The 24,241-nt window shown below is 52.9% G+C and overlaps 8 protein-coding genes across 8 annotated transcripts; 5 read left to right on the forward strand and 3 right to left on the reverse strand.

The window, feature by feature from the left end:
* Positions 1–3,369: 3,369 nt before the first annotated feature.
* PG985_001244 (mitochondrial membrane protein) lies at positions 3,370–6,712 on the reverse strand (the record flags this gene model as incomplete). Its single annotated transcript, XM_066821013.1, has 5 exons — positions 3,370–4,229; positions 4,284–4,381; positions 4,437–5,003; positions 5,056–5,171; positions 5,231–6,712. 5 exons carry the CDS (start codon positions 6,710–6,712, stop codon positions 3,370–3,372), a joined length of 3,123 nt encoding a protein of 1,040 aa, XP_066691892.1.
* A 1,074-nt stretch (positions 6,713–7,786) lies between these two features.
* Positions 7,787–9,262, forward strand: PG985_001245 (alpha/beta fold family protein; the record flags this gene model as incomplete). Its single annotated transcript, XM_066821014.1, has 4 exons — positions 7,787–8,561; positions 8,631–8,860; positions 8,931–9,059; positions 9,122–9,262. The coding sequence occupies 4 exons, from the start codon at positions 7,787–7,789 to the stop codon at positions 9,260–9,262; spliced, it is 1,275 nt and encodes a 424-aa protein (XP_066691893.1).
* Positions 9,263–9,532: 270 nt separating this feature from the next.
* PG985_001246 (protein RAI1) lies at positions 9,533–11,194 on the reverse strand (the record flags this gene model as incomplete). The annotated part of the gene is made up of 7 exons (XM_066821015.1): positions 9,533–9,705; positions 9,770–10,069; positions 10,136–10,306; positions 10,356–10,474; positions 10,695–10,726; positions 10,779–11,021; positions 11,123–11,194. The coding sequence occupies 7 exons, from the start codon at positions 11,192–11,194 to the stop codon at positions 9,533–9,535; spliced, it is 1,110 nt and encodes a 369-aa protein (XP_066691894.1).
* Positions 11,195–11,920: 726 nt separating this feature from the next.
* Positions 11,921–12,576, forward strand: PG985_001247 (uncharacterized protein; the record flags this gene model as incomplete). The annotated part of the gene is made up of 3 exons (XM_066821016.1): positions 11,921–12,278; positions 12,327–12,413; positions 12,476–12,576. The coding sequence occupies 3 exons, from the start codon at positions 11,921–11,923 to the stop codon at positions 12,574–12,576; spliced, it is 546 nt and encodes a 181-aa protein (XP_066691895.1).
* Positions 12,577–12,665: 89 nt separating this feature from the next.
* Positions 12,666–13,777, reverse strand: PG985_001248 (uncharacterized protein; the record flags this gene model as incomplete). Its single annotated transcript, XM_066821017.1, has 2 exons — positions 12,666–13,341; positions 13,425–13,777. 2 exons carry the CDS (start codon positions 13,775–13,777, stop codon positions 12,666–12,668), a joined length of 1,029 nt encoding a protein of 342 aa, XP_066691896.1.
* Positions 13,778–15,750: 1,973 nt separating this feature from the next.
* On the forward strand, positions 15,751–16,773 carry PG985_001249 (PQ-loop repeat-containing protein 1; the record flags this gene model as incomplete). Its single annotated transcript, XM_066821018.1, has 3 exons — positions 15,751–15,917; positions 16,003–16,221; positions 16,290–16,773. 3 exons carry the CDS (start codon positions 15,751–15,753, stop codon positions 16,771–16,773), a joined length of 870 nt encoding a protein of 289 aa, XP_066691897.1.
* A 2,275-nt stretch (positions 16,774–19,048) lies between these two features.
* PG985_001250 (uncharacterized protein) lies at positions 19,049–20,467 on the forward strand (the record flags this gene model as incomplete). Its single annotated transcript, XM_066821019.1, has 3 exons — positions 19,049–19,148; positions 19,261–19,401; positions 19,683–20,467. The coding sequence occupies 3 exons, from the start codon at positions 19,049–19,051 to the stop codon at positions 20,465–20,467; spliced, it is 1,026 nt and encodes a 341-aa protein (XP_066691898.1).
* Positions 20,468–21,305: 838 nt separating this feature from the next.
* On the forward strand, positions 21,306–23,891 carry PG985_001251 (uncharacterized protein; the record flags this gene model as incomplete). Its single annotated transcript, XM_066821020.1, has 3 exons — positions 21,306–21,437; positions 21,516–23,704; positions 23,768–23,891. The coding sequence occupies 3 exons, from the start codon at positions 21,306–21,308 to the stop codon at positions 23,889–23,891; spliced, it is 2,445 nt and encodes an 814-aa protein (XP_066691899.1).
* Between the last annotated feature and the right edge of the window lie 350 nt (positions 23,892–24,241).

A 24,241-nucleotide genomic window follows, 5' to 3' on the forward strand; every position in this document is an offset into this window, starting at 1 on the left:
GACCCGTGCCCGCTTTCCAGGCCAAATCCCGGCGGCACGGAGCTATCGGGGATGATTGCATTGGACCAATTGATGAATGAGAGTGTGTGCCCATTCGACAAGTACCGTGTTCTCCTCTCCCATCCATGCCTGCCAGCCCCCCAGTCCCAGTCCCAGTCCCGTTCTGACTGACATGAATCTATTTTAAATGTCGTTCGTCCATGCTACTACAGAAAATTACCTAGTACGAGCTTACTAGTCTCGTTGTCTGCCGGGTGGGAATAAATACATCATTGACACATGCCAATCCATGTCCCATTGAATGAATGCTATCTATGACCAAATCTTCACCCAAGTCCGCCGCCATCTTTTCCTGCTCGTCCTCTCGTCGCATTCTTCCCGCTCGACCTGCCAGACTGGAGACGGCGAAACCGGGCCTGGCTGCCGTATTGGGCATGCAGCAGATGCGAAAGCTTTTGCGCCACAGGGTCAAGCCCACTTTCTCTCCTCCTTGTCGTGCCATTCCCCATTGCCCATTCCCTCTCCCGCAGGCCGGTTGTTGCTTGCATTGCATGCTTGACGCATGTAAGTGGTATGTATGGCTCTTTTTTAAACACCTCCCCCTCCCCCCCTCCCTCGCGCCTTTCTCTTTCTTGTATTTTGTGCCCACACGCATCACTTACAGGATACATCATGTATCCTAGTTTTTCTCTCTCTTTCCCTTTTCCCTTTTGCATATGACAGTATGTAGCCATGAGGAGGGGCCGTGGACCCCATCCCCATGCACACCATGCATGCGATTTTGCTCCTTGTCACGCCGGCTATGGTAGTAGTACTACGGCCGCCTTGGGTACCTATACTATATATGGGGCCGTCTGTATATCATAACTGCTATATATCTATTTATCTGCTGGGCATGCACGTACCAAACTGCAGTACCTTTATGCGGGAACGCGGCAGGCATCCGGATGATATGCCGGGAACGCATATATGTATATATGCACTAATTTAAGATGGAATTAATAGAGAAGCAGAGAGAGAGAAAGAGAGAGACACCGTGGCAGCGTAACACCACAAGAAGCAGAAACAAATAAAGAAAAGAGTGGGCAAGGCTGAAGTTACACTGCATATAGAATTTTGCACTAGCTGTGTTGTTGTTGTTGGGAGGCATGTAGGTAATGATGTACTGTACTTGTTTAATATACCTACAGTATAGTAGCTTATACCTCGTACTGTCTTGTGTCCGACGATCAACTACATCCATCCCATTGCGCCGGATCCCTTCTTCCATCCGTCGAAACACACCGGGCAAACTGCTTCTGAAAAATTCTAGGCCCTTTGCCGCCGCAATTGCTTTTTTCCCGTCTTCTGAGCCCACCTCCTTGCACACCCGCTGTATGACAAGCATAAAACTTACGATCCAGAGCGACTTCTGTGGCAAAGGAGATAACCGGGGGCCGCCGGAATGACGATACAGTCTTGAGATGAGGAACTTGGGCAGTATGCGAAAGATATTCGCCGTGGCTTCCTTTTTTTGAAAAACAATCTAGATCTTGCTCCTCTCTACATCGCCAGGGTGGACAATACCTCCTGCAATCTAAATCATTCGCGCCCAATATATCCGCTGAAGATGCTCCAGCCCCATCGGAACCAGGTCATCTGGCTAAGCGGTCATTGACCATGGTCTGCTACGCTGCCGGCAAACTTCCGTGTAGGAAGTTGAGTTATGTAGCAGCTGTAGCGGGAACATCGTGGTGGGTTTTATGAGCCTCGTTGTAGGTAGAGTGGCCTTTGGTTCAGGTGGCCGGGCACACCATCTCGATTAATCGTGATAGATATACCGAGACACGTAGTCTGTCCGAAGAACCACCATCATGGACACCAACAGTCTATGACGACTTCGCAGATTGCCAGTTACCTCGACACCGGCTCCGTTGGCCCCTACCCACGTGTAGCTCCTTAGGAGCTTCCTCCGGCCAGTCTCGCCTCAGACATCGGAGCGTAGTATTATTACCTATCCTCGGGCAGAAAGGGCTTCTTCATCCGGTTACCAGCCCCTGAGCATGCGAGGGCCAGAACTGATGGTGCGAATATCATGGGTTCGTCGTCGGGGTGCGCGCTAAGCAAACATGCGCTTGCTTTGTACAGATGGGATGCTGAATATGGTCGATTAAGGCCCAAAGGGAGACATCATCCACACAGCACCAATGGCCAATTGGAACTACGCTATCATGCTCCTGGGAGGGTCTCTGAAGTTTCCCCAAGAGCGGTAAAGAGGGCAAGCCGATGCATTCCCCTTCATGATTGGGCTCATATCATTGGGGATACGTTGGGGATAAAGTGGTGGGAAGCAGCGTTGGCAATGGGGTACGCTGCAAGCCAGAGGACATCACAGGCGAGAACAAATAGTAAATGCCGCGAGCTGCAACTGTATCGGCCCGGATCCATTTCACAACGTGGTACAAACAATACGATGGCTAAACGGCCCTATGCGGCTAAGTCGGCGACCAGGACTGAGAGGGGAGGTAAGAGGAGGGGGCGAAAACCCTGGGGGTGGCCGGCCCTCCTTGTGTTGTACAGTACTGTACGCTACTCCGCCTTACTCGGCCGAATTGGATCTGCCCCTGTCGTCACCCACGATTTCAAAAATATGCTTATAGGGTCCTCTGGCCTGCAGGAGACTGAGGTCGTTCTAATAGGTGGATTTTAACGCCTCGCCGCGTTGGCGCGCAACAAGTCAATTCATTTAATCTTAGATTGCCTGTCTTCTCGATACCAGCATACCGGGAATCATGGATGACAATCTCGCTATCCGAATGCGGCAGGCATTGCATCATTACGGTGAGACTGGCCCAGAACATGGGAGCGTCGTCGGTGAAGGAATCTCGTGCCGTCGGCAGTAACCATTCACACGATGGCCATTCCATGTGCAGAGACCCTTCCTTCTCTTATCGTGCCTCCCCTGGCTCCTATCCACATCATCGCTAGAGCGTAGCGAGGTCGATAAGTCTTCTTGCTAACAGCAAAATTCCTCCCACCGGATTAATCCTGTAAACGGATGCCTGCGTCAGGATCTCGCGGGAGTAATACAATGTCACTTTCGTCATTATAGAACTACACCCCGTGTTGCTGTGGTAGATGCCCGGCCATCAGCGTAGACACCTCGTAGCTGGGGTCGCCTGAGCAGCCATCAAGATGATCGGATCACCCCCCTAATCGGTCCAAGCACGAGACCAGTCGCTTAACATGTATGCCTTCATGATATAGTGGCAGGACGTAGGCACCGGTGAAGATCCAGCCAGTCACCCAAGGGCCATCTTTGAATGGGGTTAAGTGAGCTGCACCAATTCATCCGACGTTGTATAGTGCAAAACTTCAAGTTCGCGGAAATCACGGCTCCAAGGCCGTATCGCTCTGTTTGAAAGCCCGGCTAGCGTAGTTCTTTGCCAGATCCCATGAGGCCTGAGCCTCTCCATGTTGTTGCTGGACCTCGTAGGATTGAGCAAGGAGGCCTTCCGCGACGCTCATCCATAAGAGATTATGGCTCCTCTTCGCTTGCATGGCCCCTGCTTTTGCACTCTTCAGAGCTTGGTCCCCAACCACGTCGTGGAACAGTTTCGCTCGCATAAGGTTCAGAGCGATTGACAAGCTGAGGACGTCACCGAGGCCCTTCGCCCCATTTAATGCCGAAGACAGGTGGGATTTCAACTCGGTCATGGGAAGCGCAGGCTCAGTCTGTATCGCGGCAGAAACAATGTGCCAAACAGTGCGGATATGCTGGTTGGGGTGACGTTTGCATAATGGTTTTAGTTGCTCGAGCAGCTCCGAGGTTTGTTGGTCGTCTCGGTGGTCTTCATGTTGCATGATCCAGATGCGGTTAAATGCAGCAAGTAAACGCACGTCGGATTCGGCCTGCTTCCCCGTTCCTTGAAGGCCGCCATCAGCATTGATGCTGAGAACGGGATGCTGGTAGATCGAAGAAGCCACCTCTAGGTGTCCTATTCCTTGGCGATAGACTCCTCCGAGGTAGTAGGTATATACCCCGACAATGCCCTCAATAGCGCCGGTAGCAGACGGTTGGACCAGACTCTCCAACTGCGACACGCATTGGCCGACTTCTGACCACCGACTTTGCGTGGCGAGATGCAGACCTCGGAGGATTTGTATGTAGCACTTTAGCTCCCTTCGCCACCCGGCACACCGGATGGCCTCCTGTAGTGAGTTGGGAATGCTTCTCATCTTGTGGCTATCTGCAAGGATTTGTTAGCTTTAAGTTGAAGGTATCAGTATGCTTGTGTCCTTACTCTTTTCCAGCTGATTGAGTGCCTCGTCCCAGAACTCGTACACTTTCATATCTGTCCGTCGTTGGTCATACAGAGTTCCCAGACCGCTATATGTATATCTGCATTCAATTAGTAGCTGGATCTTCTTACTTCGCTTCCCAAGAGAACACTTACGTCATGACAAATGCTTCTAGCTTGCTCCAAAACGACATGACCAAATAGTCGCACGTGTCGCCTTCCTGGCCAGGTCGTATCACAGCAAGTGTGTCTGGACTTATCACTTGCCTGTTGGCAGCCTGCTTCTTGATAGGCAACAGAACTTGTGTATCACTTAAGCTCCATGAGTTGTCTTTGAGAGATTCATCGACACGACGCTGCAGAAGCCGAAGCTTCTGGGCTATCAACACCGGAGACTGTTGATGCAGGCTACAAGCAAAATCCAACATGAGTAACAAAATGTCGACCTGTGGGATGTGTATCGACTCATCCAGCTGGTACTGTAAGCACTGGGCAATGCACTCCTGTATCCGGGTAACGCTGTCGTCCTTGGCGTGCTTCAGCAAGCCGAGTCCCTCCAACAGGGAGGCCAGTACGAAAATAATGTGGTCTTTTCTTTGAAGTGCCAACTCTTTGATGGCCTTAAGATTCTCCATAGCGTGGACATCTGAAGGATTTGGAGACTCCAGGTACAGCGATGCTTTGAATAGGCGCAGGACATAGACCCAATGTGTGTGCTTGAGCCTAACGCGGTGTAAGTAAAGATATGGCGGCCGTGTCGTGGGCGTTGACTTACAGTTCAGCATCTGCGACATGGGAATCTATGGCTTTCATCGCAGCCTTCCCTTTCCGCTGTGACAGCATCTTCAGCTGTAGAAACTGCATTAAGTACTTCAGATCCGCAAACCGATACTACATGCGTGTCAGTCACAAAGCCCAGCGAACCGGATGCATGTCTATGCCAATCTTACCTTGTCACATAGGGCCATCCCTTTCGCCAGTGCGGTCTCAGACTCCATAACATTATTTGTCTCCTCGCATAGAACACTAGCATATCTCAACTGCAGCCTGGCCTCTAGCCGCGGGGCCAGTCTGTTGCTGTTCAGAACCAATTCCAAGCAGCCAAGACCCGTCGCGATGAGCTTTTGATATTCCTGGACTGTCTTAGAGTCCAACGAGTCAGCTGCGTTCAACACCCCCTTCCGTGCTGCAGAGAACATGTCTTCAGCGACACAGACCAATAACGAGTTGGTGTCCTGGTGAGGCAGTAGCCCAGGGGCAGGAGATCTCGTGGAGCCAACACTTGGGCTTCGGGGCAAGCCCTGTGTATGCAGTCGTGGGCTCGCGGATACGCGTGCGGGATGGTCCATCCTTGCCCCAGCAATACTGCTTATGCTGCCATTCCTGCCATTATTTTGCTTGAGTTGTTGCGGGTATTGCGGCGACTGCGCCATTATTGGCGAGTTCACATGAGGGGAGTTCACACGTGAAGGTACCGGCTGGTACTGCTGAATATGCGGCGACGAATATGATTGCGTAGGCTCTTGTTTTATCGGAAGTTTTGCGGAAGTCGTCTGCGGAGTCGTCTGGTAGGATTGTGTTGGAGAGGGAGCCGGTAAGCCCATGGATTGCGATGGTGTTGGGGAGGGTGCTGGCGGAGGCATGGGCTGCCAGTTCATCGCAGGCTGTTGTGCATGCTGAAGAGGTTGGTACTGTGCTTGATTTTGCTGATGCGCTTGCTGCTGCTGCTGCTGCTGCTGCTGCTGCTGCTGCTGCCTCTGCTGTGCTTGTTGTTGTTGATGTTGCTGCTGCTGCTGCGCATGTTGCTGCTGCTGCTGCGCATGTTGCTGCTGCTGCTGCGCATGTTGCTGCTGCTGCTGCGCATGTTGCTGCTGCTGCTGCGCATGTTGCTGCTGCTGCTGCGCTTGGTGTACCTGGTGTTGCATCTGTGGTGAGAAGGTAGCTACACCAGGGTTGGGCTGTTGCGGCCTCGGCTGCTGCACGATACTCTGTAACTGCCCCATCTGCGCATAGTTGGCACTCTGCCGCCGATACTGCGCTTGCTGCTGTTGCTGTTGAAGGTTCGGAAGGTGTGGTTGTTGGTCATACGAAGGATGAAAGCCCTGCGATGGGTTCATGTGCGCGGCCGGATAGTTGATGGCTTGAACCTGTTGCTGAGGTTGGGCCTGATGCTGCGACTGTTGCGGATACCCGATGGGCACGAACGAGGCATTCTGATACTGCGGGTAGTGCTGTTGCTGCGGCGGCGGCGGCAGTTGCTGCTGCTGAAGCGGTTGCGGTTGCTGATTATATCCAGTCTGGGGATGCTGGGGAAACTGCGACTGCGCATTGCCGTAGGCATCGAAGCCGTTGTGTAAAGGCTGTTGCTGCCATTGCTGACCATTTTGGCCATTAAAAAACCCCGAGCCGGGTAGGGAACCTCGATAGGTCATGTCGAGGCTTCGCTCACGGCATCGTCCACCAATCAATCGGTCGGTCGTTCTTTCCCAGACTCGCTCGTTTGTTCAGCCTGCCATTGAACAGTGGTACTTGGTTCTGTTGGGCACGTTTGAGCTAAAATTCGCGCGTCGGCAGTCGTGCTCGTGGAGGAAGCGACGGTCGTGGGAGCAGGCTTCGGGCAAGTGCAAATGAATTTTATTACAAGAGTCGCGCAAATGGTGAGAAAGGACTCGATCACGGCTTTCCTACGACTACCTACCTCAAGTCCCATGGCACGCTACACGTAGATCAGGTGATTGATTGATTTAACAGTCCAAGCGCGCGCGCGGAACTTTAGCCGCACTCTGCTAGTTACATGTACAGTTCAATAGTGGTATAGGCAGGTATCGATGTTGCATGTACACCATCTTCGCCGGGTTTCGCATGCTGGATTCAGCCATCTATCGCTTCAGATCTGATACCCTTCAAACCCATATGCAGTGCAGATAACAAATCTACCACGAATATGAAATGACCAAAATGAGCCAACCAATGCAATGTCATGCGGGCGCTGCGAGACTGCCTACTTAACCTACCTAGGTTGTCGATACAACCAACATATGATTTGTACAGGCAATAAGCGGACTCCCAGAGACCCCTGCTACTAACGGCATGTAACAGTCTGCACACCTAATTCCCATATGGCGATTCGAGTACTGGAAAGCGCGATACTTTACTATGTACGTGGGCTATAGTCAAAGGGACGGCGCCTGCCTTATGTAAGTGTATATGCCATCAACAGGATACACTTTTGTCACCAGCCCGGGTTGTGTAACGAGAGATTCATGATGTATCTATCGAGAAACCGAGGCTCAACAGAGCCAGGTACGACTATCCACAGCTAACGTAGCGTCTCATCCCGTTAGTAGGCCGGGGTGGACCCTACCGCAGAGCCACCTCCGAACTTCATAACCGTGGTTTTTGCTCACAACTGACGTGCCACGAAATCGTAGAGTAAATCTGTCTTTTGACTTTTCGTCTTCACAAGTTCTAGACTGCGCCCAGATAACACAGAAAAAGACGCCAAGATGGAGTGGTTCGGACGTGCAAATGTTGACTTCCACGCCTCCAAGACGCCCATCAAGATTAGCGAGAAGGATGGGTCGCCCCGGACGCTGCTGGACATCTGCCAGGAGACGGTGCCGCCGTGCCAGCTGAACCCGCTTCTCTTCAACGGCCACCTGCAGACGTGCTGGACCGCCGCCAACAAGGCGGCGCCGCCGGTGCACTACAAGCGCCAGATCTTCGAGGCCGAGCACAGCGGCTACTCGGGCAGCTTCACCGCCGACTTCTTCACCCCCGAGGCGGCCGCCGAGGCCGACGAGACCCTGCCCGAGCGGACCACCTACTTCTCCGACGAGGAGCTCGCGGCCGGCATCGGCTCCGACGACGCCCGGCCCATGCTGGTCGTCCTGCACGGCCTGTCGGGCGGCTCGCACGAGGTCTACCTGCGCCACGGCATCTCGCCCCTGCTGGAGAGCGGCGCCTGGGAGGCCTGCGTGGTCAACTCGCGCGGCTGCGCCATGAGCAAGATCACCACGGGCATCCTCTACAACGCGCGTGCCACGTGGGACACGCGGCAGCTGGTCCGCTATCTCCGCAAGACATTCCCCAACCGACCCCTTTTCGGCCTCGGCTTCTCTCTGGGTGCATGCATCCTCACAAACTATTTGGGGGAGGAGGGCGCCAATTGCCAGCTCAAGGCTGCCATTGCCTGCGCCAACCCCTGGAACCTGGAGCTCTCGAGCAAAGCGCTCAAGCGGACGTTCCTCGGACACAACCTTTACTCGCGAGTGCTCGGCAGTACGTTCAAGAGCTATACTGATTTCCTCCGTCATACAGAGTATACTGATTCACCTGGGTAATTTGTAGCGGCCATGAAGAAGCTGGCGGAGACGCACAGAACGGAGATTGAGAAGTTCACCGACCTTAGCATGGATGAGCTGACCAAACTCACGTATCTTTACGAATTCGACCGCGTGGTACAGTGCGCCGCGTGGGGTTATCCTACCGAGGATGCATACTACCGAGACGCCTCGTCTGTCGACTCTGTCTTAGCAATCCGGATCCCCTACCTCGCCATCAACTGTACAGATGATCCTGTAAGTCTCCATATACCAACCTCACAAATTCCCAATGCGCAACGTTCTAAACTTTACACAACACATATAGATCTCTGCGGCCGAGTCATGGCCTGTCGGGGAAATCAAGCAGAACCCCTACGCAGTTCTTTGCGGTACCTCCCTTGGCGGACACCTGGGTTGGTTTGAAATTGGTGGTGGGCGCTGGCACAGCAAACCGGTATGTGGACACCCTTTCCAACTCTCCCCGTTGCACCATCCGCTGGCTAACTAATAACCAAGATTACCAACTTCTTCAACTACATGGCTTTCAAGGCGGACCTCACAAAGATCGAAACTGAGAAAAAGGACAGCGGCAAAACTTACCACGCCGGCGCGGAGTTTGATCCCTTGCGCCGGAAGATGGCGGTTCCCTTAGAGTAAATGTCGTTCGATGATACCTGGCCACATCGGAATTCTATAGATTGTCTCGACAATGACAGAAGGCGGTGGAACACGGGGTTCATTTTCCCTTCCCTAGATGGGCACGGCGTTATCTATCTATTTGAGGCGAACAGGGGTATCGTTTAGACGGTAGCGAGGCTTCGAGCCTATAGAAATACACAAGAGAAGGTACATAGAACTAGAGCAATTCAATCCTCATAGGCCACATGAGTTCATAGTCATGCTATCCCTGAAGTCGGGCGGTTGGGTTTAGCTGGTGTCTTCCGTCTTCGTCAAACTCAACTTAATACGCCAGTTGATGAAGTCGTCGGTCAATATCTTGCCGTGGCCCGCCTCCTCTACTCGACTAACTTCAATATGCTTGGATCCAGGCGCTCTGCGAATACGCCATACGCCATCGTCGTTGATGACTTGTCTCAGCCCTATTGTCTGTGTTTAGCACTGGTTCCTAGTAGCATGGCATAACCTCCATCGTTGGGGACTTACAATCAAGAAAGTTACTGGCGAAGTTGATGCACATATCGGCATTCCAGGATTGGACTCCTCGTTGCATGGTCTTGGCAGGGATGGATTCGGTCTGGATTTCCTCGATCTTGCGGAGGATGCCGCCCTGATCACGGTACCCCACGATAATCTTGGGTACACCCAGCAAGAACGATTGGATCCAGAACTTCATCAACTTACGCTCAAAGTTCTGCATACCGCGCTCATTTTGAATGGCAGCTGTGGTTTTGAGCTCGACCCATTTGATCGGGGCACCCTTTTCTCGAGGTTTCGCATCCCAGACTGTAGATGAGGTGGTTTAGCTGTGAGATCTACAGAAAAGGGGGGAATGGTGGTTCGTTTTCTCACCAGCATCAACTTCACCGCCAAGGCATAAGATTGACTTTCCAATTCCTGTCCGGACCACAGAACAGTATTGTGATTTGTTGCTTACAACCTCGTTCGGTCGGTTTTCAATGTACTCTCTGCTGGTTTCTGCCCAAGTTGCAGGCATCGTCGACAGCGTCTCGAACTTGTAGCCTTTTCCAATGAGTTTTTATACGAACTTATGAGAAGTAGGGGCACTTACCCCAGAATGTCATAACTTCAGGCGAGAACTGCGGTTGGTGGCGGCGGTTTCCGGTGTTCTGGCGGTTTCGCTGCTCCTGCATCGAAGTCTGCTTGTAGGCGTGGTTCTCCTCAATGAAGCTGAATGTAAAGTTAGCCCGACACTGTGAAAAAGGGGCTTGGCCGGTCATATTGCATACATGCAGTCCTTGGTTGAGCATTAGTACGAAATTCATAGCGGGAGTATTCCAGGTAAGCGCACTTGGTATAATGTAGCATTCATCTCAAAGCTTTCTCAAAGATGACGAGTCAGCAAGTTACACAGTATCCAGGCTTGGATTCGAGGCTGCACTGGACATACCCATCTCGGTCCTCGAAGGGGGTAGACATGATCTGCTATATGTCAGTGGGGGTCCTATGCCTAAGAAGTTCAGGGGTTATGCACCTTAGTCATCATACCACGCCATGTGACAATTTTGGCATCAATCTTCTTGCCCTCTTCTTGCTCGTGGGCCACAATAGCCTTGAGCAGACTGTCAAGATGCTCATCCTGGGAGTCATCGTGTTTGTCAAAGAATTCGAAACCTTGCGACAGGTCCGCGCCTAAGTCGGCCGGATAGTACCACCTCAGCGACGAGTCCCCCAGATGGAACTCATGGTTATCGTCATATGAGAAGCAAGTGAACTCCTGTGGAAAGCGTCAGGCACATACTCGGGACTCATGTACCGTATGGCTTCGTGGCTGTTGCTGGCTGGGGGTTGGAGGTACGGTAGCGTTTGCTTACTCACCTTAGGGCGCTTGAGTGGCTGCGATTCGCCAGCGAAACGGCCAATCGGCTGGATATCAAAGACCTTAGACATGCTGTCGACTCATGAGCTGTCCAACTTGCGTTCCGGATGAAGAAGGCTGCAAAGTAAAGAAACTGGTTTGCCAAAATTGCAATATACGGATGTCGGTTCTTTGTTGGATCGTTTCAACGTACGTTGTGCAGGTAGTGTTGAAGATGAATTAGCGGGAGTGCCCCTGCGTTACTTGGACCCGCGACGTGCTGCCAGGTAGAGCTCCAGTACAAGGGGTACCATGTATCCCCCTGCTAGCGACTTCTTAAGCTCAACTGTAGCGATCGAAATTAGAACACCACCCCGCAATACAAACATCAATACTGAACCGGCAGCACCTGCTAAAAGTAAACAAATTCAATTGCTACCTATATGCAGCTCTTTTGCTCGTCGGTACATTACACGTGCTACCTTCCGCTTGAGCTACCACGGCAGCACGGTGTACGTACTTGCCTGTACAGGTTACCTGCCTACCATCAATTGATCGATCCAATTGGGAGCTACCACAAGCTGCTCGACTGGCAGTAGATACCTACCTACCTAATGGCTTCCATATCGCGCGAAGATCCCTTCGTCGCTCGCACAACCGACTCGAGCCGATACAATGCAAGCGCACTCCCACCTATAGATTCACATGTATATCTACGTCCGAACCATCACCACCACCAGGAACACCCATTCGCTCCACGTCGGCCAAGGTATCAGCTATACCACCCGCTCCTCGCCGCCTCGTCATCTCCACCAGAAATGGCTACCGAGAACCAGCAACCTCACAACCACCACCAACACCCGCCGCAGCCCGTAAGTCGTGCCGCTGCTGCACCCCGGCCCAATCGGACCACTGCGGCCGGTGCGACGGCATCGACAGCGACCGTAGCCCCAGGCGCCGTGCGTCGCAACCTCTTCCAGTCGCAACTCACGCGCCGACCGACATCGATCTCGTCCAACTCCGCCGAGACTCTGCGTATGGACGCCGATGCCGTATCTAATACATCCGATATCGTGATCCGGGACGAACATGGCGACTTCGAAATCGGCGACCCGCCCACGCCGCCAACGGACGAACCTGAAGCAGAGGCACTGGACGACATGCAGGAGAACGAACGTAAGAGCGCCTGGATTGGCATGGTCTTAATACAAAGTAACTGATCAGATCTATACGCAGGCGAAAGGCAAAAGCTCGCCGAAGTCGTGAAACACCACCAGATCAACCATAACCGGGCACCGGCGCAACCTGAAGGTATGCCCTACTATCTAGACTGCGCCTGCGAGGAACACATGCTAACATGCGCGGGGCGGCAGAAGTTATGGAGGCTCTGCGGGCTAGTATGCGAGCCCAAGTCGCTGCGCTATCCGAAGACAGCTGGATGCATGAGCCCGAGGAGGAGACGCGCGGTCAATGAGCTGTTTCTTCGATCACCATGCGCGCATGTTCCGCGTTGCGCCAAGATCTATATCATAACTAATGGGTTTGTGCCAGCCGCGATCCCACTCAATCTAAACCCTCAGCTGCCGGCATGTTGCTGGAAGGGGTAGGCGACATGATGCCTGGCCGCTTAGCACCACCCGCTCCTGGCGCACCTCCTCCCGCATTGCCACCGAAGAGCCCGCTCATCATATCCATCAAGGGGTTGCTCTGCCGCGGCCGTGAGATGCTGAAGTACATCTCCGCGATCATCTCCAGGGGTTCGTGCCACGCCTCCACTTCCTTGATGTGCGACGCATACTTGGCAGACAACTGTCGGTAGAGTTCGGGGCTTCCTCGCTGGACGGCTAGCAAGAGGAGTCCCAGGAAGTTGAGGAGGGGTATGCTGGGGTAAATCCGGATGTCGGCCGTACTGCTGCTCACGTCCTGCACGCCCATCGCGGTACCCTTGTCCTGGTTCAGAGCGCTGGTGAATAGCCGGTAGGCGCTGTTGGCGGCGCGGACGTTGGCAACGAGTAGATAGGGTAGGATAGCCCGACTGGCATATAGAGCCGCAGTGTGTGCCTCGTCTTCCTTGAACCATTCGTACTCCATTCGTGCCAGCACTTCAGCCGAATCTTTGGTGCCAAGGACCAGGTGTCGCTCGGCGTCGGCCGTCTCGTGCTCCTCTGCGTAGAGAGAGCCGGCGACGTGGTGCAGCTCGGGATCGCCAGCGGGGTACTCGCCGTACTTTGATGACCAACTAGATATGTACATAGAGACCGGGATTAGCCAGATGCCCGAATGGATAACTCGAGCCACCACCCCGCACTCGAAATCACTTACGCAATCATCTCCCCAATGTACTTCTTGCGCGTCGGCTCGCGGCCGTCGAACAGGCGCAGGCAGGTCAGCAACTTGCCCTTGCTGGCCGAGTCCGGCTTGAGCTCCGCCTGCTTGTAGGTGTCGACAAGCAGCACGCACAGGTCGCCGCCGCTACCGCCTTGGCCGGCCTTGAGTAGCGACTGCGCAACATTGTACAGGATGTCGATGGCGGCGGACCAGTTGGCGGCTTTGGTGTAGCGGGCGGCGACCACGCGGGTCTGCTGCTGGGCCTCGTAGAACTGGCCCTCGCCGATGCGCGCCTGGAGGCGGGCGATGATCTTTTCGATCTTGTCGCCTTTTGCGGTGGCTGCCATGATGACAGGGACTGGTAAGCAGAAAGGATAAGGAGGCGGTGAAAAGAAGGGGAGTTTGTAGGGTTGGTAGGATCGGCAGTATGTTTGTTGATGAGGCTCGAGGTGGAAAATGTGTCACTTCTCTGATCAGTCTATCTCGCAGCGAGTGAGCTTGTGCTGGGAGAACTAGGTAAGTAGGCAGGTTACGTCGTTGTGCAATTGGTGGGGCAGAAGACGGATGGACCCGTAGAGTCGGAGGGAGAAGGTGGGATGAATTTGCAGCTGGTGCCAGGAAACCACCAAATTTGATAGTAGACTTCGATGTTAAGTCTAATAGAAGTACATATCGTCACTCATGCGTACATACATATGGCATTCATCATTGATAGCTTTCGTTACGGGTATACCTATACTGCAAAACTAGGTATATGTGCATACCGACAACTACGGTCATGCATATGTAGAGCTTTTCCTCTACTTCCATTCACCTACCAATATATCCGCCAGTGTATGGAATCTTCCACGACGTCTGATATCCATTTTGACGTTCCAAGGGATCTGGATACATCTGATTGAATGGATGCTAAGCATGCAGCCCAGTCCCAGTACGTACATGCCCTCCAGGTAAGTAAGCACCAAAGGCCGCGTTCCACACATTGAGGCAATACCTCCGACCCTCCTCGTCCCTACTTCCCCGCTCCCAATCCCAGCCTGGCTGGCTGGCCACACAGCACAGAGAACCGGCCAGAATCCTGAATAAGCTTCCATCCCTTTGCGGACCAGCCACTGCATGCCACGGTGTCTTCTTAAACCATCTTTGGGCGTCTCCCTACAACAACGACTAGCCTCCGCATGTTTGGTGTAGGGGTATCATGGAAGCTTCCCATGAACAATGAGAAAATGCTTCAGACTCGGGTTCGATTCCCGGAACATGCAGTTTTCAGTTCCAATATCATGGCCCAGCTAGTAAGCTGGGATAGTTCCTCTTTTGCAGGTATTCTATCTGTCTGTCTTCCTATATTTTTGCTCTTTGTTTTGTCTTAGGTACGCATCCACTGTACAGAGGATATCTATATGTAGCACACAAGTAGTAGACTTCAATTGCAATGTCAAGACCCAGGCAATAAGCTGAGATGGTTAGTCGTATTCTGGTGGTGGTCTCCGGGTCTATCAGGTATATTCGCGCCAGAAAGGGCGAGGCATTGATATATATTGTATGAAACACCTACTTGATAATGTTGATAGTATCTGTATCTACATATCGCTGGAGAATGAATGTTCTTTGTTCACCTGCGTCTATTGTTCGGCCTAGCTAGGGGTTCGGTTTACTTGCGTTGACTTTTTCGGACGGCTGTTCCTCCGAGCAATCTCGAGATACGATAGTAGTGTTTGAATTAGCCTCACCCATGTGGATGACATGTTCGATCGTTGCTCTTTCAACCCGAGGTCCGGCGGCGTCATGCAAATAGCACTTGAAACTTGACGATGGCAGCTAACGGATAGGGGCCCTCGCATGTTCATGCTTATTGTTGAGCCCCAGTTGGCATCGCCAAGCCTTGCCTTGGCAAAAGCCCGATATCATTGGCGGACAGCGGATAGCCCGTCCTGTAGCACGCCTGCGCATTAGCTTGCTGCGACTTCAGACGGTCCACTCGCGGTATGAACTACTACGACGCGGATGCACTTAATTACTGGGGACTACGACTGGGACTCGGATCGAAAATTCATTTCGTTGTTGACCAGGTTCGGTCTCTTCGGAAGTTGTCCTCTTGTCTTGTTTTTTTATGTCAATTGTACATCCGTTAGGTTCTGCTCTCTTTGCTCAGTACATGGGCCGTAGATAGTATCAGTTGGTTGCACAGCTTTGTCCATTCACTTTTGTCCAGAGAGATATCCGCCCCGGTGCCGCCATCCTCCGGCACGTCATTCATTACCTACGCTCAACGCGCCCTCTGCCACGGAACAGCCTCCATTCCATGTACAATCGAGACGCGATGGGCAACGTTCTTACGACGATCACCGGCTTTGCCGCGCCGGTGTTCCTCATCCTCTCGCCAATCCTGTCGTATGCCGACCAGGCGATTTCGATGCAGCGCAAGAGGTCGAGCGCCGGCTTCTCTCTCGACATTCCCCTGATTATGCTCGTGGCTTCGATATGCAGGTACGGATGCACACCCGATCCGACCCTTTGTCCGCCGACCGCCTTTCTCTGGGCATTATGTAACTAATCCGCATTATTTGTGCAGGGTCTTCTACTGGCCCGGGGCCCGATACGATACCGCGCTGCTCATCCAATCTTTCTGCAACATCTTCATGCAGGTGATCCTGCTAAAGATCGCCCTCGACCACCGACCGGCGCATTCTTCCAAGGGCGGCGAGGCTGCAGTTCCCTTCGCCGGGACACAAGATGGTCACTCTGGGTTCCAAAGGCCGTACGGCTTCTGGCAGTGGCGCTCCCACCGACCGTATGTTTGGCAAAATATAGCACAAGCAAAAGCATGAGCGAGAGGGTGTTGGCTAACTTGGCTTCTAGATATTGGCAAAGCCTGCTGTATTTCTTCATCGGTTTGACGGTACTCGAACTCCTCCTCGCTCCCTTCAGCGGCATCTATCCGGCATACTCCTCGTTCATCGGCTACGTCGGGCTCTCGGTCGAGGCGACACTGCCCATCCCTCAGCTTTTGGCCAATGCGAGAACGCGGACGAGCAAGGGACTCAGGGTCTCTGTGCTTGCTAGCTGGATTATAGGAGACATGATGAAGATGTTCTGGTTCTTCACCTCGACCACGGAAATCCCTTGGTCTTTCAAGATCTGCGGCATGTTCCAGGCTGGTTGCGATCTGCTTCTAGGCGTTCAGTACCTGATGTGGGGGAACGGCGAGGCCACAGCAGGTCTTCAGCAACGATGGACATACGCCGGTATTCGCCCACATCGTCAAGGCCGAAGCCCCAGCGGGCTTGGGTCCCCTATGATACCCATGGACAGGAGATCTCCTTTTGCAGAGAAAACTACATAGACCGCATATAGAGCGAACATAGACTCATCTACTTATCTACCTACTTATCATAACATGTAGTTGTTCAATTGGAAGCCGAGAGCATCCTACCATACCCTCAACTGGCATGTTTGTTTCATGTGTGATCAATTTTGGTGCAAGTGAGGCGGCTCAATGACAACTAGAACCGACATCAAGTTGACTATAAGTCGGCAACTTCTGCATTGTCGCAAAAGCACCAAACCTTATATACCTTAATAGCATGGGTATAGCTACCCTGGGGTTGGTTATGCTGGGGTTAGTCAGGTTAGAATAGTGGCACATGGATGGTGCACGTTCCGTTCTTGACTGTTAACAGGTACATGGACATCAAAATCGCGGCCCATGGCTCACTGCATTGTAGCAAGGCCTCAATAATAGAAAAATACCATTGCATGTTACTTGACGTGTTTGGATACATGAGAAGAAATGCTCTTTGAGTTAGTCGTCTATAGAGTCTATAGTCGGCACGGCGATGGGATGGCAACCCCTGTCCCATGTTCCCGGCTAACAGAAACGCACGTTTTTCCACAGCACTTCACGCCTGCTCAAGAACTGCTTTTGCCTACAAGACCCGACCACCAATACCAGAACCTACCTCGTCTGGTAACCTAACTCCAGACTCCATACTCCAGATCCTCCATATTTTGTTCCAACCCGTGTTCATCCAACCACTTCGCGTGGATTCATCAGTCGTCAATAAGCTAAAAAAGGGTCCCGCGGCCTGTAAGTGCCATTGTTTACATGTCTAGCGCCCTCTTGGCATCTGTGTCGTGACCCCTTATCCTCATTCATTCTATCCCAATGATTCCATGAATATCAAAGTAATGCAATATAACTGTTATACTGAATCATGCTAACAACTTTATACAGCGAGGGACAAGTGGGGAACCATTCAGATCATATCACTACATAAGCACAGAACTTCGATCTATTCAGATCGCCCAAGATCTTGCTGTTGAGCCTGTATGTCTGTTTCCACCGCCTACCAATCACCTATATTCAGTCAGTTTTGGTTATGCGTGCATCTCCCCAAAGCCATAACCTTGACGAAAGAAGCAGAACTCAAATATCATTGGTGTTCTGGTCTGACGTATTTAGGGCAGGCAGACAACTGGTATTTGCTAGAAGGCTGCGGCATCGTCAGTGCGAAAGGCTCGATGACTTTTGCATTTATATCCTGCACTCTACCCAACAAGTACTCCCATAATAGAAGCGAGGGTCCTTGAGCACCTGCCTACCGCCAGAGCAATAACGGCCTTGCTTGATACCTTGATATCAAGCTCAAGTTAGTCCACCCCTTCCTGCTTACCCATATCTCTACTTTCCCCTCAAAAACCGCGGCTTCCCTCGAGTGACGGACAGTTTCCGCTATCATTTGTTTTCAGGCTGGTATGTGGGTTTGACGTCCTTCACTCTGATAACTTTCGTGGCCACAACCGCTCGTCGGCGTGAAGACTCACCTTGCCTTGTGGCAGCTGCACTGCTCTTCGCCCACAATTTCCTTTCTGCGTCATCCACCCTCATGTGTGGTTACTGCGTCCTGACATTGACAGAAATAACCCAAGGCAGATCCAAGCACGTCACATTCGTAACTCGAATTTACAGTGGCAACCAACCTTGGATGTTCAAACTGCAGAGCGGGGTCTTGTCTGTTCAACAACACAGCAACTGCACTGAACTGACACCATCAGCATCATTCAAATCGTAAGTCGAGATGAGCCAGATCATATTCATATATTCATGAATTCTACATACTGTCCCTTGAAGCGTGGGTTTCCTTTCTTCTACGCCAGAACGTTTCTCGCAATACGAGGTTCCAGCCCCTACGTAAGACGAGATATGTAGCCAGGCAGATGGTCAAGCATACCTACCCTTCGTTCCCTTCTCAGCAAGTTCGCCGCCCAGAATTCACCTTCTCTCTGCCCATCGACTACGCCCGTCATTGCCACCTTCCCATGTACACTGATTCTACCCACACTTCCCACCATTCTCACGCTCTCTTACCAAACCAGACCAAGTTGCCACACCATATACAGGCCAAGCAGGCGACGGGTGTGCACCTTCACTAATTCCACCTCGAACCCACGAATCAATTTATCCCAACCCACACATCTCACTTCTGGGAACATGCTGTTCTGTTTCCCACCGTCAATATTTCGGCGCAACAGCGACTAACCCACTTCTCAAACAGTCAAACCCGGTAGACCGTTTTCACATCCCCTCAGACCCAAGCCCAGTACACAAGTCAGGCACAATGGCACCTACAAACAAGACCAACTTCAAGTCTTACGAGTCGGCTGTCCGTCTTCTTGCAGCCGTGGTCGCTACAGCCAAGCCTAAACTCGACTTTAAGGGTAAGTGTTTACTTTCGTTTTTTTTTCTGGCATGCCCACAGGTACATAGACATGAATTTCGCGCAGGTAGTTCTTTTTTCTGGCAGCTTGTATCCCATACTAAAAGACCTAGCAATCGCACTTCACATGGGAGAGGATTTCACAGGCCCTTCTGTGGACCATCGGCTTCGGCCCATCAAGCGGCTGGCAAAGATGCAGGAACTCTATGTTACAGAGGGAAAGGACCCAGGTGTTCTGCCTGTTGATGAGAAAGGTAAGCCTGAATCGCAAGCGCGTTATCTAACTCAGGCCCGAAGGAGTCAGTGTGGAACCTGCAAGATCATTCTTGCTGCTGATCGAGGAGGATATGTACTTGACGATCCCCTTTCTGGACTTCCGCCAAGGGAAGGGGCCGGGGACCACTCACTCCTCAACCCGACACTGCGCTTTCTGGTGCATTTCTGTCTTCGAACCTTTCTCTTTACCTCGCATACACATGAGTGTACTACACTCTTACTCGGAAGACCGAAAGCAGAACCTAACTGTGATATATAGAGATCGCGAAGCTCTTCGGAGAGTCTACGGCCGACGGCATCGAGTGGCAATTCCGATCCATCAAGAAGCTAGGCAAGGCCCAGCAGGAAGCTGCAAAGAAGGGAGAGGACACCTCCAAGGTGACCATCGACGGCGTTGGAACTCCCAAGACCAACCGCACCATTGCCAGCACTCCCGGTTCCCGTAGGCGGTTCGCTTCTGCCGCCACCACCCCTACCACCACTGGCAAGCGTGCCCGTGGCAAGAAGATTGACGAAGAGCTGGATGACGACCAGGATGACGAGGAGATTGAAGCTTTCGACACACCCACTCACAAGAAGCCGAAGTTTACAGACGGTGCCGACGATCAGGTCGCCTCTCCTTCTCTGTTCGGCAACGGCCAGCAGCCCGTATCTCTGTTCGGCAACGGCCAGCAGCCAGTGTCACTGTTCAGCAACAGCAAAAGCCAGGTCGCTGCTGGACCGCCCAGCTTCGCAGCGCCTCCCCCTCCTAAGCCCGCCATGGCTGATGACGATGACTTGGTCGAGATTAACAGCTCTCAGTTCTCCCAGTCCTCGGCCAAGAGCAAGTTGAATGCCGCTACTCGATCCAAGGTCCCGAAGCAGGAGCCCACAGGCGCTGATATGTCGACCTCATTCGCCAGTATCCCTTCAGCACACTTGGAAAGCAGCCAGGATGTCGCAACTAGTTTTTGCAATGCCCGCAGCTTCAACATTGTTCCTGCCCATGACAACTCATTCCTCTCCAACCAGAACCACGATGATCTGGCCGAGGATGAGGTCTAAACACTTCGATCCCTTTGGGATATTGTTGCCTTTGTAGGCAACTTCTGAGTTTGTACGATTACGGACTAGAAACCATCTGAAATGAGTGGTTCTGCAGAGAGGAGACGGCACTTGGCGAACAAGTGGGAATGGCGAGGCGTTCCGCCTAGAGTCGTGGAGAAGTAGTGTGCTACGCGCCCCGAAGCTCTCCCTTTCTAGAGATCACAGGATCTTTTGACAGCATCGCAGTGCAATGCTGGGACCCTTTGCCCTCTCGGGTCTCGGAGGGGTGAGCAATAGGGCCGCTTACAAAATCGGCAGCGTTGATTTGAGATAACCCCAGGTCCGCGATTGACTTCATAGTTTCTTTTCGGTAGCATAATAAGTCAGTTCTGATTGCAACACTCCAGACTTCACATCCAAGGTTCCTCTTTGCAATATGATGATAACATGAGACAATTGCCCTGCTCATGAATAGAGTCGTCTTCCGCATGGGGTTTTCCAGTACCCAAATCTTTCTGGATCAGTCAAGTTGCTCATACACAATGCTAACCTGTCAGGTGCAGACGACAATTGACAAAATCAAGAAGACAGCAAAATATGGGGTTTCTACGGGGATCACTCCCAGAGCAAACTACATTTCAGGAGGTGATGTTGACGGTGTTGACATTGGGGACGACGTCGGGCCTAGTTGGGTGCTGATCAACTGGTGCCGGCCCGAACCGAACCGACAGAAACCATGCACCGATTTTCGCATCAACAACCAATCACAAAACCACATTCGGAATTCATGCCCAGGTTTGGTATACAGCCGATATTCCCTTGAACCCTCCCTTTTCTCATCTTACGCGAGGCTGCTATGAATGAGGTTGAAGTGGGCATTGAGTACCTCTCCGTAGGTGCCAATCGGCAAACGGCCGTGGCGGATTGGAATGAAGATGGTCTGGTAGCCTTTGGGACCGACTCAAATATTGCCCTCTGGCAACCCAATGTGTGTGAGAGTGCTGATAACTCCCTTAGACAGCGACGAGTTTTCCTTTCAAAATTAGATAGCTGACAGTATATATAGGACACGGCAGTCAAGGGCGTATCGCATCTTTTGACTGGTCACACGGGTACTGTCAAGGCAGTCAAATTTCTGCCCAAGTCAAGTTCCGATTCCGAGACGTACTTGGTCTCGGGCGGCGATGATCAGTTTCTGAAGATATGGAAGTGTGACGCCAATGGTTCCGCGACGTGTGTGCAATCAGTAAAAGAGCATACCGGCGCCATCAACTGCATAGCTACCGTGAATGGCCGACGGACGCCAACTGGGCCCACGCTTTTCGCGACTGGAGCCGCGGATGCTTCTATCAAGATCTGGACACTCGAAGGAGGCGAGGCCAAGCTTCTTCAGACGATCAAAACCAGTCCCAAGTTCTTCCCTCTCTGTGTGGCGCTGAGCCATCTCAACGAAGCCGGAGATGGTCTGGTCCTAGCTGCGGCAGGAACGAAAACCTTCGTCCAGATCTTCGTGGCCAACTCGGCGGCCGAGCCTAGCTTTGAGGCTCAAGCGACACTTTCTGGACATGAAGGCTGGGTCCGGTCTCTGGACTTCACATTCGAAAGCGCCGCTGCGTCCAAGGACCTGGTACTTGCTTCTGCAAGCCAGGACAAGTATGTCCGGCTTTGGCGGTTCCATCAGGGCCAGGAGCTCCCACCTACGACGACTGGCGCCAACGACCCTACCATGGGACTTTCCCTACCCGGCACCCCATCAAACAAGGCACACCGACTCAAAGCTGGAGATCTTGACTTCTCCATCACCTTTGAGGCTTTGCTGTTGGGTCATGATGACTGGATTTACAGCGCCAAGTGGTTCTCTAACCCCGAGAGCGGGAAGCTGCAACTGCTTTCTACTTCGGCCGACAATACGCTGGCCATGTGGGAGGCGGACCCTTCTTCGGGCATCTGGGTGACCACCGTTCGTCTCGGCGAGATCAGCAGAGAAAAAGGTGCGACTACAGCCACGGGCAGCACAGGCGGCTTCTGGACGGGACTCTGGTCGCCAGACGGGAGCTCCGTCATATGTCTGGGCCGAACCGGAAGCTGGAGAAGATGGTACCACAACAAAGAAAAGGACCAGTGGATGCCCGAAATTGGCATCAGCGGACATACTCGATCGGTGACGGGCATTGCCTGGTCCAAGAACGGGGACTACTTGCTTTCTACGAGCTCGGACCAGACGACGAGGCTGCACGCGCGCTGGAATGCAGGCGAGCGCAAGACATGGCATGAGATGGCGAGGCCGCAGATCCACGGCTACGACCTGAATTGCATCGACTCCATCGGATCCTCTCAATTCGTATCGGGGGCGGACGAGAAGCTGATGCGCGTCTTCAATGAGCCAAAAGCAGTCGCCAAGCTCCTGAACCGTCTCTGCGACATAGGGGCGGCCTCGCAAATCGAGGAGTTGCCCGACGCGGCCAACATGCCGGTGCTAGGACTCTCCAACAAAGCCATCGACGCAGTAGACGACGACATGGAGATCGACACCGCCAACCCCGACCAGGACCGCGAAGCCCTCGACCCCGGCTCCATGGTGCGCAAGTCCGTGCTCGAGATCGACCACCCGCCGCTGGAGGACAGCCTCTCGCGCCACACGCTCTGGCCCGAGGTGGAGAAGCTGTACGGCCACGGCTACGAGCTGTCCTGCCTGGCCGTGAGCCACGACGGCAAGCTCGTCGCCAGCGCCTGCAAGGCCAGCTCGCTGAATCACGCCGTCATCCGCCTCTTCGAGACGGAGCGGTGGACCGAGGTGCGGCCGCCGCTGGCGGCGCACACCCTGACGGTGACCCGGCTCCGGTTCTCCCCGGACGACAAGTACCTCCTGAGTGTTGGCCGAGACCGCCAGTGGGCCGTCTTCGAGCGGGACAGCGAGGATCTCACGCAGTACAAGACCCTTCAGAACAACCCCAAGGGCCACACGAGAATGATACTCGACGCGGCCTGGGCGCCCCTTACGGATGGTGCCGTGGTGTTTGCGACGGCGGGCCGAGACAAGTCAATCAAGATCTGGAAGCAATCCCCCGACGCGGGCATTGCTTGCATAACCACCATTCCGGCAACGCACCCAGTGACAGCCGTGGACTTCCTGCCCCGCGTGACTGAAGAAGGCACCTTTGTGCTTGCGGCCGGGTCAGAAATCGGCAAGGTATCCATTCACGTCATCAATGCCGCAGACCTCGGCGTCGTATCCAGTGCCCCCTTGCGCCCGGAGTAAGTTTCTTCGCCCCGCTGAACCCTGCCAATAATGATTACTGGGACTGACACTTCGTACAGATTCTGCCTCTCGAAGCCCGTACTGCAACTGTCGTGGAGACCGCACGCAATCGAAAAGACATTGGCTATAGCCGGAGATGATGCTTCATTAAGAATCTATTCGTACTCAGCCCCCAGCACCTGAGTTGCGCAATAGGGCAAAGTGTGAAAAAAATATACTATCCAAAAAGGACCCAATGCCGCAGCAGGTCTCTTCATCCACTGCGTCTCCCCATAACATCGTCAACGTACCGCTTGCTCTACCTGTATACGAGGAGGCCGTTCTAAGCTGTAAACCGGGGCTTGCCTGCCCAAACGCCCAAACCCAAGACAAGATGTTGCCTCCAACGCCACGTAAATGAACACAGGCACTGCCCCCTCGTGTTTCCCTTCGAGACGTGTCCACCCTTCCGCATTAATGATTATCGATCGCGCTGTGTCCATATTTTGCATACTCCCTCTTTTGTGTGCTGAAAGATGGGTTCGTTTTCTTAG

This window comes from Apiospora marii (assembly GCF_038362585.1).
Source record: "Apiospora marii strain CBS 49790 chromosome Unknown utg000001l_segment0_segment0, whole genome shotgun sequence".
NCBI lineage: Eukaryota > Fungi > Ascomycota > Sordariomycetes > Amphisphaeriales > Apiosporaceae > Apiospora > Apiospora marii.